General features: G+C 42.0%; 1 protein-coding gene across 1 annotated transcript in view; it reads right to left on the bottom strand.

The window, feature by feature from the left end:
• The window catches only part of ST8SIA6 (ST8 alpha-N-acetyl-neuraminide alpha-2,8-sialyltransferase 6), a 478,017-nt gene that overhangs the window by 144,821 nt on the left and 315,910 nt on the right, over positions 1-17,286 (bottom strand). The window contains exon 4 of the mRNA XM_078663574.1: positions 5,030-5,116. Within this exon, the coding sequence (XP_078519700.1) occupies positions 5,030-5,116 (87 nt within the window). The remainder of the gene's footprint in view (positions 1-5,029; positions 5,117-17,286) is intronic.

Here is a 17,286-nt window from a genome sequence, read left to right as displayed (position 1 = left end):
AAAACTGCCGTAGATTAAAGTAGTAGGTGAAAAAGAATATAGATTCACAGCAACGTGCTAGTGCGGGACCTGGATAATATTTGTAAGTTGTCACAATCAAACTTGGTAATCAGCCAAGGCAGCAAAAACGACCTTGAAATTAGAAACAGGCATGGTAATGTTGATACTTTACAGGCAGATAGAATGAACATCTGATTAAAAGATAACAAGGGCGGGGGAGAGTCGGAATTTGCGCCAAAGTGCTAGTGCAAAAGCCAGATGATAGCAGCAGTTCATTGGATGAGAGATACAATCTGGCAGGGGGAACAGCAATCACAGCGCACATTTTACTCCACAATGCCATTACATCGAATGCAATGTAACTAAACATAGCCATTACTATGCGTACTATTACATCGCCTGCGCTGTTACAACGCATGAGATGTAATGCAGATCCACCTTGATGTGAGGAAACTGGGGCTCTTCCGTTTCCTCACAACGACGTGCACCGCCCCTCGAAGATGAAGCAGGAAGCAGGACCCAGGAGCAGAGAAGGCGACGCTGAAGAGGTACCACGAGGAAAGAGAGGTAAGGGGGATTGTGCTTGGGGTGGGTAGTGGGTGGTTTAGGGTAGTGTTGTAGTGTTGCAGTGTTTTAGGGTTAGGGGTAGTGTAGGGGTGGGAGTATTGTTGGTAGTGGTTTAGGGTAGTGTCGTAGTGTATGTGTAGTATAGTGTTTTAGGGTTTAGGGTAGTGTTGTAGTGTTTGTGTAGTGTAGTGTTTTAGGGTTTAGGGTAGAGTTGTAGTGTTTGTATAGTTTTTTAGGGTTTAGGGTAGTGTTGAAGTGTAGTGTTTAGGGTAGTGTAGTGTAGCGTTTTAGGGTTTAGGGTAGTGTTGTAGTGTTTGTTTAGTGTAGTGTGTTAGGGTTAAGGGTAGTGTTGTGGTGTTTGTGTAGTGTTTTAGGGTAGTGTTGTAGTGGTTGTGTAGTGTAGTGTTTTAGGGCACTGTCGGGGGTCATGCAGGGTAGTGTTATTGTAGGGATTGGACTGGGGTCGGGGGAGGGTTGTGCAGGGGTATTATATTAGTGTTTAGGGTAGGGTAGGGTAGTCACTTACCTTGCAAACTTTAACCACAAGTATAGCTTTACCACGCATGCCTTTGCGTTGTAATGGCATGCGTGGTAAAGGCATATTCGTGGTTAAAGTTTGCGATGTAAGGGCATGTTGTTGTCATTGCCATCGCGTAGTAATACCCGCGTTGTAATGGCACGCGTGGTATTGGTATGCGATGTAATGACATCCATCCATCTGGCAGTGTTCAAAGGCAAGGGGGTCATAAGCTCATGTTAATGAACACACAAAGTCCACAGGCAAGTAAAACGGACATTACAGATAACAAGGGCAAGGGAGCATCTGAGTGTGCGTCAAAGTACTAGTACAAAGTCCAGATAATAGCAGCAATTCTTTGGATGAGAGATGCAATCTCACAACATTCAATTACATGGGGGTCATAAACTCATGTTCGTGAACACACAAAGTCCATATAATAGCAGCAGTTCATCGGCTGAGGGATGTAATCTCACAACATTCAATAAAGAGGGGGTCATAAACTCGTGTTAGTGAACACACAAATTCCAGATAACCAGATAATAGCAGCAGTTCATCGAATGAAGGATGCAATCTCCAGCATGCAATGACAGGGGGGGTCATAAACTCATGTTAGTAAACACGCAAAACACGCCCCCCAGAGAGGCCCTTGAGCAAAATAACAAATTTGGTCAGCAGATTGTTTAGAGTGGTGTTGTCTGAGTTGAGGGAGACGATCATGGCAGTCGACAAGAATGAACTCATAGATTGTTCCTCTCTCTACTCAGTCTGAGTTTATGCTCAGCCAGAGAACTGGGCAAAAACAAACAATGTGTTTTGAGAGATTACTCACATAGGCCAAAGCCCCTGCAGATTGTTGCTTCTGAGGGCTGACGCCAACTGGCAAGGTGTTTCAAAAACCACCATTCCCTAAGCCTGACAGCCTTGAATCTTGCCTTCTGGAGTTTGGAGTAGGTGCAAGAGAGGTAGGTTGAGAGTGACGCTGACTGATAGGTATTGATGACCGGCCAGGCATTCTTACACTTGGCTAAAATGGCTGTCAGAGTGGTGTTACCAGAGGCAGACACATTTTTTAATACCTTGCTTAAAGGAGGGTTGACTCCTGTTGGTAGCCCAGAGATCTCTCACATCCATGGAGCTTAGGCAGTCCTCAAGGAACTGATAGTGCAATTGCCTTGGGCCACTGGTGTTGATCTCATGCCATAGTAATTCCTCTGTGCAGCGATCCATTGCCGCCCAGAGTTTATGGCACAAATTAAGAAAGATGCCAAATCTAACTGCCTGCTGATCAAGAATACCCAATTCCATCCTGATCTGAGTGGCGGAGGAGGATCACATCAGCCAAAGGATGCATTTATATACCCCGGTAACAACTTCGTTCAGCAGGTTGCAATTTTCACCTAGTAATATTTCACTACTGTAGGAAAATGATGGAGTGATTTTATCTCTCATAACATCCAGAAAGGGAGAAAGGCTTGGACCCAACAATGAGTCTGATAGTTTGGATAGAGTCACCTGAAGGGCCAGATTGTTTGCTTCATCTTACTTCTGTTGCCAAGCATAGGAGCCTCTTGCATTGATAAGGGCCCCCAGTTATTTATATGATTGGTACTTCATGATTTTGTTGCTGTTGTAGAGCCAGCCGCCCTTCTGGTTAAACTTTCTTCCAAGTTGTACAACTTTAGATTTCTTCAGGTTGACTACCAGGCTGTTAGTAACAGCCTAGGAATGGCGCAGGTTTAAAAGGCGCTGCAACCCTACTCTCATGTAGCTGAACACCAAGGGGTCCATTACAATGGCGGGAGGACAAAGTCCGCCCGCCACCATAGGGGAGCCAGGGACCGACCACCTAAGTTGCGGCGGTCCCACCATGTAAATTAGGATGCATCCGCCACATTGGCGGGCGCATCCTGGCCCCTTAACATTGCGGATGGATCTGCTGGCTGCAGACCCACTCGCAGTGTCAATGGACTGTGCACGGCATTCCCAAGCCCTACATGGCAGGCACCACGTGGTACCTACCACGTAGTGTATGGCGATGAGGGGGGTACCATAGGTACCCCCCATGTGCACCCCCTACTCCCAAAACCATGGGGGCCCACTACGGGCCCCCAACAGCAAAGACCGCAAGCCTTTCCATGGCGGCAACGCCGCCATGGAAAGGCTCATTACCGCACTCATCATAATATGGATGGCGGTGTCTCACAGACACTGCCTCCATATTGTTATCTTTTTCCGCCAGGTCCCCCACGCCATACTAATATGGCGGGGGGAAATAGGCGGCGGGTGGAGGGAAATGTAGGGCGGATCGCCACTGCCATGCGGGCGGTGGCGACCCGCCCTACATCGTAATCAGCCGCTAAGAGCGTAGAATGGAAGTCTAATTAAATGTGTGTATACTTTTCTCACACATCTACCTTGTGCAGTACTTTTCTATGCACATTGCAAATATATGCAGACTTTTTATGAGCAGTTTACATTTTGGAGAGAACTTCCTATGCATAATGATATCGCAGAAATGAAGAACATTATTTATTTTCAGGCAAAATATCTTATATAGAATTTTTTTTCCAAAGGTAAATAAGTATATATGAAATATCAATTGTTTCAAGATTCCCGATTTCCATGGAAATATATCTAAGCAACACAAAAAAAACGTTGCAGCCCCTGCGAAGTTGGGGTGTTATGGTTGAACTTTTTCAGGCCTTTGATGAAGCATACTACAGTAGGTACCTTTTAGAGGGCCAAAGTGGGGTTTGGGAGATTGTAGAACAGGACTCTACATTCATTTAGGCATAACCTCATAGTTTCAGGTCAGAAATGTTTCCATTTCTTCAGGAGAAAATAGAAGTACTATGCAGTCTTGCTCTCCTTGGCAATGTTTTCTTTGAAGGGGGCATTGATGTCGAATGTGACCCAAAGGGATTTTATTTTGAGGTTGAAGCCATCTAAATGCATTCTGAGGAGCTAGGACTAAATTTGTGATTGTTTATTACTGTTGTAGAACAGGAGGAATTATGTCTTGGTCAGATTAAGTTTTAGATGACACTGGACATCCAATTCAAAATTAATCAAGGTAGGTTTAAAACTGCGGAATGTTTTAGGTAGTTAAGATGTTCAGGTAAAGTTGCATTTTCTCAGCATATTGATGGATTCTGATTTTCCTGTTAGTGAGTGAGATTTCAATTCCCATGTAGAGGTTGAAGATGATGTGGGATAGGACCGAGAGTTGGAGCACTTTGCAGGAGATGGAAAGTTACGGGGATTATGAAGTTCCCATCTGGAGAGGTAGGAGGAGAGTAACTACAGCACTGTGGTGAAGAAGCACATGCATTTTTCCATAGTGTAGCTCAATGCATGATCATTAACTGTATCAAATGTTCTAGAAAGGCAGAGTAGGATCAGGAGGCAGGATTAATTCTTGGTATTGATCAGGAGGGTATTGTTGACTACCTGGAGGCCGGCAGTGTCTATGCTCCTGTATAGTCTGAAGTTGAATTAGAAATCCTTGACAAGTTGTTCTTTTTGGTATGTTTTTTTTTTTCAATGACAACTGTTTCCTCATTAAGTTTTCTGACAAATATAAGGTGGGTGATATAGTGGAAGTTGGAAAAATTGTCTAGCTAAGATTGAGCTTTTTTATTAAGGGCATTATGTGTCAGAATGTCACATTTTGTGGTAGGGTTTTTTGATCTCCATGGAGGAATTTTGTAACGGATGAAGATAGAATGTTGTTTTCCTAGATAGCTGCCTTAAGTGAGTTGAGGATGTTTGTGAGGTTAGCATACATAAGAAGGTTGAAAGCTGTACTCTAAGAGACAGTTCAAGGTAGCCCAGAAAAGGGCAGTCTTTATTTAAAAAACAAAACAAAAAAAAACCAACCAGAAGTAAATTGTATCACATAAAACCACTTCTTTGTGTTTTGAAGTTATTAAACAAAATTACCTGAATTTTCTATATTCGTCTGATCTTCGAGTCCAAGTGCAGTTTTGCACTGTACGGAAAGACTGAATGTAAAAATCTTCTGAATACCTAAAAACATGAACCAATATTGGCATTAATATATATAACTAAATGAAAGAAACTCTACTCAATAGATAAAGGCTACCCATTTTAATGATTATGTCATTTATCAAAGAATGTTGATGAGGTATTGTTATTTACAGCTTACGTTGTTATATGCATTTCAGTCAAAATGGAGGATGCTCCCTAAGACAGAAAAGACAGACATTCTTCCAGTAGTGAAAACCTACATAATTCTAGCACATTTTAAACCTCTGTCGATCAGGGTGGAACAAAGTCAGTAATTGTTATCTTCTGCAAAATTGATGCAGCTATAAAAAAAGACACTCAGATGATATTTATAAACATCAACAGTTAAATAGACAAAGGGTCCCAAATATCACAGTAATTTCATATCTTCTATCATTGCTTTTGATTCTTTTCCTTTAAATATTACTGAACATACTTTAAAGACAGCACAAGAATGCACATGTAATGGAGAAAAAATAACCTTTACAAAGAAATTCCAAACAAATTTATGAAATGATCTTCATCATTTGGAAAAGTCTGCTTGTAAAAGTAATAATCTAATGAAGTGGTACTCAAACTTTCATTTTATTCAGGATGCCCCTTCGGATAAAAAACAAAACGAATTTGGCCAGCTACCCCAATTGGTGTAACCCACTAAAATATTTAGCCAAGAAGTATGAATATTGTCAGCAATTCGTGTCAATAGTCCATGGCTTGAGTGTAATTCCTTTGCCAGAGGTAGCCAAATGAGATAACTAAAATGAGATACTAAGGTTCTCCTGTTCGGGCCTCAATATAAGTCTAGCAGCTGCATTCTTTTCATGAGAGATGAAATCTTTGTAAGTACCTAGATAAGTGGCATTTCCCTAGTCAAGACCTGGACCATTTCCCCCGAGAACATCACAGAGACAAGGAAATTATATTTCTCAAAGCCTTTATCAACCAAAACCAGGTGAAATATATGCTATTGAACTGCTGCACCCCTGGCATAATTTTGTTTCATATACAAGTCCACAAATTAAAGGACATCCTCATAAAAGCCTCAACTGCTAAACCAGCTGCTGGAGTCTACATATTCCCAGAAGAACTAAAAACTACTCACATTTTAAAAACAAAATACAAAAGCTCAGACCAAATTCCCCCAACTATTATACAAGATGTAATTGCTCTTGTCTAAGAAAGTTGATGAAAATTGCTCCCTATATTCAACTATTTTTTGGTATTGAACAGAATTATTTGCTCTCCTACATCAAAACTTTATTCCACCTGAGGATCAACAGTCAGACCATTTTTACCAGGGGACTAGAACTCATTGTGCTTTCATCTGGAGCCAACGACTTACTGGAGACGGAGAAGTATTTGCGGATAACTCTAAAGATCATTGATTTTGACTTTGATTTCCACTTTAATACTGGAGTCATCCTTTTCAAAGATGACATACTTTATTGCACTTATTATTTCACAAGAGGAATTGTCAACTTGTACATACTTAGTTTATAATATTTAAGATACAAATGATATTAAGGTATTGGCCATGGCGGGGAAGTAAATGTATAGTATCCAGAGGAAACACATAGCACTAACATGCAGTTATTATGATACTGCTGATGACCTTGTTACATTGAGCATTCTTTGGAGCACAGACATGACTTATAAATCAATGAAGATAGTTATCTATACAGAAATGCTATTAAGGTCCAGGTTCTTACACCTATCCGTAAGGCTTCATTTATATTTTAGCTCTAGGATGCTAGCGTTTCAATCAATCATAGAGCGTTGATTATAAAAAGACTTTTAGTAGGTATGTCATGTTAGGAATAATTAATTGGTATGCCCATGATGAAATGCTATAAGAGTAACTTCTTAGGTAGATACTAGCTCTTTTGCAATGCAGGTTTTACCCAGCTAAATTAAGAGAAAGAGTGACGGAATCCAGGGTCTCTGTTTTTGTCTCTCTTGTCACATTCCCCTTCCTCCACCCTGCTGCTGCCCAGCATCAATATCCTTTCCATGGTTGCCAGTGGGTTCAGGGAAGTGTGGGTAGTAGCCTCACTCCTGTTCGATTCAAACTGCTAGTTTAGTGAAAACTGATAGGCAACTGTACATTTGTCCTGGTCTGTAGTCTCTGCACTGGCTGTTGATGGCCACACATACACCTGTAAAGGAAAGTATCAATAAAGCAATAGACTACTACTCCACCAATGCTCAGAACCCACTTCTTTCAACAAAAAGTCTGTACATGCCATCAAGTCAGAGATTTTCGCTCTATGGCTGCCCCTTTGCTATCTGTCCTGTTCTTCAACACATTTCATACAAGGGCATACTCCTTCTGAGTCCAAACTGCCAGGATACAGAAGTCTCTTTTGGAAGGAATTCTGGTGATACGACTTTTATAATATTGATGCTAACTGTGCTGTAATTAGCACTACAAATAGGTTTGTATCCATATAATAATAATAATAATACTGGCATTTATAAAAGCGCGAACAGCTACCTCACATGGAGGTGTCCCGGCGCTAGAAAGAAACCGCAGCCACAGAGAGGAAGGCAGAAAAAGATGCTAGACTATCTGCACAAAGCGTCTTTTGTCACACTAATCCTCAACACTTCATGACTATGTGCAGCACCAATGCTGGACCATGTTTAGGGCCTATTACGAACACTGACACACTTCACCCAAACCCTGTCATGTAAAATGATCTATATGGGTGATGCCGGTTGTAAATCAAAGCTCTTCACAACTCTGTCAGTTGTATGAAGCGCTATATAAACGCAATACAAAACAATATTCTTTGAAAATGAGAGGTACTTCACCTCCCTTATCACTTCTTAAGCCATAGCAGTGTGTCTTCGCCTTTTGAACATTTGTAAAGATTTACCCTTATATAAAAAGCAAAACACAATACCAAAATCCTGATCAACACTGTGGGAAGAGCAAACTGGCCCTCTTCTCTATTCAGTCCAACTAGGGCCCCTTCTTGGTCATATAGACACAACCAGTCTCAACTCTCCACTATGTCTACCACCTCCACAAAATCTGGCACATGTGCATCATAGGGTCCTATTCAAGCTATGTTGCCTAATGTTCAAGTTTGTGATGGCCTAGCACCCGTGTGCCCCCAGTGAGGCAGTTACACTATAAACCCCATGTCGTATACACTAAATTGTAGTGTCTTGCAGTCTTTCAGTCTGGTGACCAAAGCAGACATCCACACGATTGCAAACATTTTTGCTTGACCTTTCTCAATTAATTACAGGTGGCTGTCACGTTCATTTCTAACTCATAAAAGGGCCCGAAGCCAAACTGTACCACCAATACTGACAATGACTCCTAATCCCTTGTGTTGTATGAAAAATGTCTAATGATTCTTTACACTATTAATTGCATGCAGCCCCCCTCATTATCCTGCACGTCTGCACAGTCTCTTTCTTACCCACCATGTATTGTTGTGTTTGTGTTGTTATTTACTACCAACTATAGTATTTAGATAAGTGTGTCTATTTAAATCTTGTTGTGTTCAAATAACTACAGGTAGCATATTAATGCAATGCCTCCTGAGATGGTCTGCCAAAGCAGGTTATCTTACGCTTCACTTTTTTGATATATGAAGATTAACAAATATCAACGTTTAAGATATTGTATACTGTACTACATTTCCTACAATCCGTCAATCACTACTATTCCAACAGCTACTTTCCCTGAGAGCAGTTCTTAACAACCTCCCCCCTCCCAAAAAAACAATGCTCAGCACTTCCTTTACAAAGTTTAACCTTATACTGGACTATAGGTATCAACGGTACAACCAATAGGAAACCCCTTTTATTAAATCAACAGACTAGAAAGGACAACAACGCTTTAAAAATGCCTACAGTAGTGGAACAACCACATAACTTTTATTGTGAGCCCATCGCTAACACACACACTCACAGTGTGAAACATACTTTTGAAGATATGAAAATCAACAAAAGAACAACTATAATGGACTAAAAGTGAAGGAAGACCAAGAAGACTTGTATTATGGAAACCAAACAACATCAGCATTGTGTACAAAACCCATATCCTACAGTCCCCTCACACCTCCCCCTTCCCTTTGTATTTCTCTGTTTCACCTAACCGGACCTCATGCACAGACTTTCCGAGGTACTTAATTATTCCATGCGATGTTGATAGCATTGTTTCTTAAAAAACACAGACACAGGGCTCCCTTAAAAGCCCATGTGTAGGCTCCCACTAGGAAAATTATACAGCTGCTGGTCTCCATTTTTCATGCCATTTGCAGTGTTGGAGGATAACTTTTTGCTATTTTGGAATCTACAGGCCAGATGGACAAAGAACTCGTTTACAAAAAACATAGTTGTAAATTTGCAAATGGACTATGATTTTGTGAAGTCACCTATGCGCTAAAAGGTTGCGTCACAAAGGCACCATTCACAGAGGGCCATAGAACATGCTGTCTACTGAATATTAATCAAGCAGACTCCCGTGACTGATTATAAATACTGGGATGATGGCCAACAAAGAACAGCTGACCACAATTTCTATGTTTACAATTCCAAATGGAAACCTTTTTTGAAGCAGCCCATGTTCCTTAAAGGAGCTGGTGCTATTTATAAAAAAACAATTTGGGGGGCAGGTAGTGCTGATAACACAGTTCCTATAGGGGAGCAGGTTATGATAGGATTACTTTCCCTTTGCAAATCAGTTACCACCTCCTTTGAGGTTTCAATTACTAATCAATAGTTTGTGACCAGAATTGCTGTGAAAAACCATTGATAGCTTGCATACCAAAAAGCAATTTGTGAGGAAGGCTCTTTTTCTGCCCCTTTCAAATCGATACGAGCCGCAAAGCCCTTTTCACGAGTTGAAAAAACCTGTCACGTAAAATTTGTTCTGTACAATTGGAAAAAGGCATTTTTCGGCCACACCTAGTGATTAAGCAGTGAATAGAGGTTGCGAACGCAAAATGGCGTCAAGGATCTGGCCTTACATTATGCAACTGCAGTGCTTTGTAATCTGTAATAAGGGGCCTATTATGATTGCGGTTTTCCCGCATCCTCCGGGCCGGCGGAAGCCACCGCCGGCCGGGAGGATGCGGGAAAACCGCCGCGGAGACTCGAAAGACCCACCGCCATATTAGGATGGCTGGTGGGTCTGGCATTCCGTCCGCAGCTTTTTCGCCACGGTCGCCTTCCGACCGCGGTGGAAAAGCTTTAACATGGCTGGCGGTGTCTATCAGACACCGCCAGCCATATTAGGATGGTGTGAAAGGCATGTTTTTCCGCTGCGGCTTTTCCGCCGTGGAAAAGCATACGGACTTTCCCTTCGGGGGCCCGTTGCGGGCCCCCTGGGTGAAGGTCGGGTGGGGGGTGCTCATGGGGGGTACCTATGGTACCCCCCTGCATTTGCGTGCACAAAGCAGCAGGCACTGCGCGGTGCCTGCCGCTTTGTGCATGCAAATGCGATGCATGCATTTTTAACCTTGCGGCGGGCGCCGCCAATTTTAAAGATAGAGGATGTGACGGCCACCCTGGCGGTCACATCCTAATCTGCACGGAGGGAACGCCGCAGCCCTTGCGGACGTTCCCTCCTGCTCAGGGGTCACGGACGGACTCAAGTCCGGCCGCGATCATAATCGGCCCCTAAGTCTGATACACCTTACATGGTTTAGGTTATAAGTTATAACCTAAACTGTACATTTGCATATTTATTTCACCGATAGACGTGCAGTCATAATTTGATGTATGTTGAGTTTTAGCTACTTAAGCTGCAATATATTGCATAACAGTACATTTACTGGTAAATATGACCATTTTATCACAAATGTATTTTGACATATGCCTTTATTTAAAAAAGATGTCACCTTGCTTTTTAATTTCCCATGCTGTCCATTTTTGCTCAGCTGTTGGGCTATATTTCATGAAAGACAGCACAGAAAGTCACTTAAAAGAAGCCCAATATTCTGTATTTGTCCACTTTTAAAATTAAATGCATACATAAAACACACAGTTTTCTGCCTGTATTTATCTGTAAAAATCCGTAAAAACGGATTTCTGGGAGCCACAATTGCTTCATAAATAGACTGCAGCATGGGGATCTTTTATTCTGCTTTCCTTTATACCTGCCATAGTCTCTCTCCTAGTTTTGTCCCACAGATGACCAAATTATTATACATATCAACGTTAAGAATCCGAGGTTGTTTGTTTTTATGTGCAGCACAAGTCTGTCACGTTCCGTTTTTATATTTCAGAAGTGTCAAAACCTTTTGTATTTTGCGATATATTTTGAAATAGTTTTAATAAAATTATCATTTGCAAAAATGTTCACTTCTAAAGCAAAGTAAAGGTGCGTTACTGTTTTGCGATTTAATAAGGTATATATTCCCGGCAACCAATTCAGAATTTTTCAGGAAGTCTGACAATTCATCTGAAGTGGTTTTACTTAACACAGCCTCTCCCTTTACTGGGGAAAGGAAAGCGTGAGTTCTGAAAGTACGCTGCAGGGAAAACACGAACTACTTGCTAAGAACGATTGTGTTGAACACAGTTAAAAGCCAATAAAATCTTTATTGAGGAAGCCATGCGGGCGGAGACTTTCAGAAAATCATTAGAAAGCCAAGAAGGAAAGCAAATGAAGTTGTTTGGAGAAGCTCCATCCAAACAGGTCGCCTCCCTCCCCCATCACCCACCGCCAAAAATGTACAAATGTACGTCAGAGAAATCAGATCTGGGAAACCGGAGCTCAACAAACTCTAATGTCTCTTTGGAGAGACATATCCTGGGCATTCCAGCCCACACTTGCAAGTTCCCAAGGCCCACATGACTTGTACTTTCCCTGCAGGAAGGAAAGACATCTGGAAAAGATTGGATGTTAAGAGTAAATAATCACAGGACATGACACAATGATATATGTTAAAAAGAGGCATACAAAACTGAAGTAACTATCACTTAGAGTCAGCAACAAGGACATGCAACCACTAGTGACAACTTAAGGATTTGGGGGGCACTGGGCCTAAAGTATTTTGCGGCCCCATGTTTGAAACAGTTTTACATTTGTGACCTAATTTCAGCTCTTTCATGCCCTCTTTGGCCAGGTCACTGACAGTGCACAGACACACTCATCCAATTCTAACTGTGTTCACATCTAATATTCAAGGATAGTGATGTGTGTTTTTAATATTGTAACACAGCAGCAGCTCACTAATACTACTGCAAATAATCTTTGTGACACCCTCCCATTTCTCATATGTGGGGTCCTGTTTAGATCTAAAAGAAATTTATTTTATGGATGTTGCATAAAAAAATAAACACATTTCACTGCAAAATGTCTGTAATAGACTCACACATCACCCACATTAAAAATAAATTAAATCGATCTGTCTAAGAATTATTCTAGCTCATCAAGACAAGCCTCTGCAGAACAGAGCTGGCACTATCAGGGTGGTCCTGTAAGGCTGGGGCCCTGGGCCAGAGCCCACTTTGCCATACCTTAAAACGTCTCTGTTAACCACAACCACAATGACACACTAAAAAGATGAACAAAATCACAAACTGCATAACTGCAATGTAGTCCTTTATGTGTCCTTACACTTGGTCACATAATTTAATGCCTCTTAAACCTGGCATTATTAGGGTGGTCTTCCCCCAATCATTTTGCTTTTTACCTCCACGTTTTCATGCATCTTATTGTTGGCCTAGGACAATGAGCACGCTACCACTGCTAATCCGTGCTAAAGTGCATATGCTTCTTCCCTAAACATGTGCAATTGGTGTATACTTGATTGACATATTTAATTTACTTGTAAGTCCCTTATAAAGTGGCATACTATATACTTGGAAGTAAAAAAGAAAGGGAGGTCTCCTATATAATCCAATTTGGGACAAGGAGATTTGAAGTGAGAAAATTGAGAAAACCCAAAAGGTTCAACTCTTAAAATGCCCTTACCTGTATTGCCCTAATAACTCATAATGCCGACTTACTAGAAACGTATACAAAATTACTCAATTTTAACGTATATTAAAAACATCATAATGTCAAAAAATCATAAACAATACATGTGTGTGGAATTAAAAAGAACAGTTTATTACAAATCAATAAAATCAATGTCATATATATCAGTAGTGCCGTACAAACAAATTAAAGTTCGTTTTTTGTTAAAAAGGATTGCCGGTAAGGATTCAAGGATAAAAACATGTCATAAAAAATCACAGTTGTTAGGGTTGTCAACACACATGTATTGTTTATGATTTTTTGACATTATGATGTTTTTAATATACGTTAAAATTGAGCAATTTTGTATACGTTTCTAGTAAGTCGGCATTATGAGTTATTAGGGCAATACAGGTAAGGGCATTTTAAGAGTTGAACCTTTTGGGACTTCTCAATTTTCATACTATATACTTGGGCCTGTAAGTTAAATGCTATTGGTAGGCTGCAGCACTGACTGTGCCACCTGCAGAAGTAGCCTTTCAAACCTGTCTCAGGCCTGCCACTGCAGTGCCTGTGTGTGCACTTTACTGCCACCTCACCTTTGCATTTAAAACTACTTGCCAAGCCTTGAACTCCCCTTTTATTACGTATAATTCACACCTAATGAAGACGCTAGATAGCCCTCAGGACAGGGTGCTATGTAAGTAACAGGTCGGACATGTACTGTTGTGGTTTGCATGTACTGGTAGTGACAAACAGCCTATTTTGTTTTTCCACAACTGTGAGGCCTACTCCTCTCATAGGTTAGCATTGGGAATTCCTTGATACCTATTTAAGTGGTAATTCCTGATCAGAGAGGAGCAGCTTTTTTGATGTTTCACATGATTGGAATGGTACTGATAAGTCATACTTACTGGTGAGGTTGGATTTAACTATTTAAGAAATGCCACTTATAGAAAGTGGATATTTCTCTGGACTTACTGCTCTATGTGACTGATAGCCTGTCTCCAATACACGTGTGGGTTGGGCGGAATGACAGCTACATTTATGCCTTCCCTCAAGACAGCCACAACACAGGCCACTCAACTACATTCTGATGGGTCTTCCTAGGCAGACAGGGGTGGGAAGGGCTCACACTCCCCTTTAATGGGTGGTGTCCTGTCCACACACAAGGTACTGATAACCCCACACCGATAGCTTGGCAGTCAGGACTGGGTTGGAAGGGATCCTTGTGTCGGACGGCTTGAACCTCTCCGGTGAAACTATGCATTTGTTGGACAACATAACAATCAGGATTGTGCTGCCAGGAGGAACTGCCACTTTGCTAACTGCTTTTGTGCGCCTTCTACATTTTATTGTGCTACAAGTGTTCTAAATGGGCTTGTTGTGTCATGTAGTTCCTACTAATCAATAGGATCTGCAAATTTGTTGGACAACATAATCTTTGGGTGAGGTGCTTAGACTGATTCTGGGTACTCCTGCAGGATATGTTGGATTATAGACCAGCTAGATTACAGTGCCACCGTAAGCCTCCCTAACCTTATCAGGGAGCGAATGGCTTCTGGCAACAACTGAACCTGAGAACCCTGGCCCCTTAGGGATCGTGGAAACAGATCAGAACCTTTCACTCAGTTACTCATGCATACTTGTGCACAGAGAAATATACAGAGAATACAAAGCAGGACAATTTCAATATATTTATTGAACCAACCTAGTCTTGTATAGAATACATGTGCTGTGATAATCGGTAGACAGAGCAGCTGAAAGTGATTACAAGCACCAATAGCATTAATAGTAGATATGGTTCTACCATGGTGCTACAACAGTGTATATATGCAGGCATATAAACAGGCAGTAATTAGTTGTACTCCTACTATGTGAACCCTACACTCCGTGAACTTAGAGTGTGTGTAGGCGTAAAGCCAAGAATCCCCCCAAAAGATGATCCAATTCCATTACCTGGTGGGAGAGAATGTAGGATCCCGTCTTGGTCACAAAATGGACACCCCCTCAAGGAGATGTCAGACCACTCCATGGTGAAGTCTCAGCATGCAGGGACCCTCAGTGTCAGCTGAAGTGCCTCCTCTGCAAATCTTTTGGGATGCTCATTATTTATATTTGGAAGCATCCTTGTGATGTGCGTATAGATTAGCGATGTTACGGATATATAAATAGCCCTGTCATCCCGTGGATGAAGGTAAAGCAACATTTGTACATAGTGCGTCAAGAGGCCTTGTACATGGTGTTTAAGTCATCATGATGTTATGCAAAGCCAGCCGCGGCCGGCAGTGGGAGTACCTGCAGGGTGGTGACGTGGGGAGGGGGAGGGGCAGGGTTGGGGGTAGTAATGTATGGATTACGGAGTTTTACAGGTAAGTAAACATTTAAATAAATAAAACGAATTTCGTTGCGCGCACTGCATCGCATTTGGTGATGTAGTGCACTCAACGAATTTCGTTTTATTTATTTAAATGTTTACTTACCTGTAAAACTCCGTAATCCATACATTACTACCCCCCACCCTGCCCCTCCCCCTGCCCATGTCACCGCCCTGCAGGTACTCCCACTGCCGACCGTGGCTGTGCAAAGCTAGATGTATTAATAAAGTAGTTTTAAAGAAACGAATCAAACATTGTCGCACACGCAAATGTGTGCAAAAGGTCACAGCAGATATGTTATTGTACAAAATTAGGACAATGTAAGAAAAATGTGTAGATCCGTTACCATAACAGTTAGCTTGCCCCCGGTTTCTAAAAGTCCCCGGGTCATCAAAAACGTTTTGCCATACCAGTGCTGCCATGGGACTCTGAGGCCGGTAGCTGAAACCTACTAAGACTGCCTGCTTCTCTTCTCTAAAGACAAGCGCTCCACCTTAGGAAGCAGACTCACTGTGCCCCCCACATCCATGCACTGTAAGCAGAGACTCCTGACGAGAGCAGCGCCTCATGCTGGGTGCTGAGCAGATCATCTGTATTTTCCTATATGACTTTTCCTGGGCAACACAGAGTGCAGTGCCTACGTCATCCCGGCCCCAGTCGCCTTGGGCTGTCTGATGCCGGAGACCAGCTTCCCTTGTTCTCAGCGAGCAGGGCAGGTATGGATTCACAGCAAATCTCAGAGGTCTCAGCAGTTCCCATACTCCCACTGACAGGTGGCAGAGTCTAATTCAAGCAGGGCATTGTTGATCCAATTCCTCTGTTGTTTGCGCCTGGTAGTGCAAACAGATCAGTGATACCATGGCTGCACAATCCAATAAAAGTGTTCTTTCGGCACTCCAGAGTTTACTAATCTTGCATTCTTGGCCTACATTAGACATAACACATTGAATGCCAGTGTCCCTTCGACACTCAAGAACTACTGAACACTGTGATTCTTGGTATTCTTTAAGTGTGGATATCTTGAGAAACATATGTGATATTTTTTCTGTTTTGTTCTTGTTTTGCTAATACAGACACAATGTTTTTTGTAGTGTATTCATTGTGTTACTGTGTGTGTGTGTTGCACAAATACTTTACTTATTGCCTCTTTAGATAAGCTTGACTGCTCTGTCCCAAGCTACCAGAGGGTGAGCACAGGTTATCTTTTAGTGTGTATTTAACTTATCCTTACTACTAGAGTGGTAGTTCCTGCCTGGCTTCGGTGCATACCTCAGCCAACCAGGAATCCAATGTTTTTGTCTCGCTGAACCAACGGGCATGCGTTGTTCTGCGAGAGTTATAGTAAGGGGGCTTTCAAAAATGCTCCCAAAGTCTGCAGGCGGATCAGGCACAGTGCAAGTGCGCTAAGCGTGCGCATCATTTGTCCGCCTACCGCCTTTGGGAGCATTTTTGCGGCCGCTTTGATGTTCTCAGTGAGCAGCATGGCCACTGAGAACATCAAAGCGGCTGCAAAATGCTCACCATTAGCCACCCCCTCCCTTATCCCACTTCCTGCTTGTATTCAGATGTCTCTCTCACGGCGTCTCTCTCTCTCCTTTCTGCTGATTTTACACCCAGATGTATTTAAAAATGCTCCCCTCATGTATTACCTCCCCATCTAGTGCTGCTATTATACTGCTTGGGAGTATTCAGAAGACTCCCTTACCGCTCCTCAATCCATAATCAGCTGTATTTATACCATGAGGTAATTAAATGCCTCTGGCACAGTTCCCCAACCATTGCTATATTTATATCCCTGAAGCAGACAAATGTCTCGTTCTCCCTCCTCTGCTGTTTTTATACCACTGAAGTATTTAAATGTCTCT

This window comes from Lissotriton helveticus, chromosome 10 (assembly GCF_964261635.1).
Source record: "Lissotriton helveticus chromosome 10, aLisHel1.1, whole genome shotgun sequence".
Lineage (NCBI taxonomy): Eukaryota > Metazoa > Chordata > Amphibia > Caudata > Salamandridae > Lissotriton > Lissotriton helveticus.
Note: the sequence above shows the minus strand (reverse complement) of the source record. Positions and strands in the feature narration are given on the sequence as shown.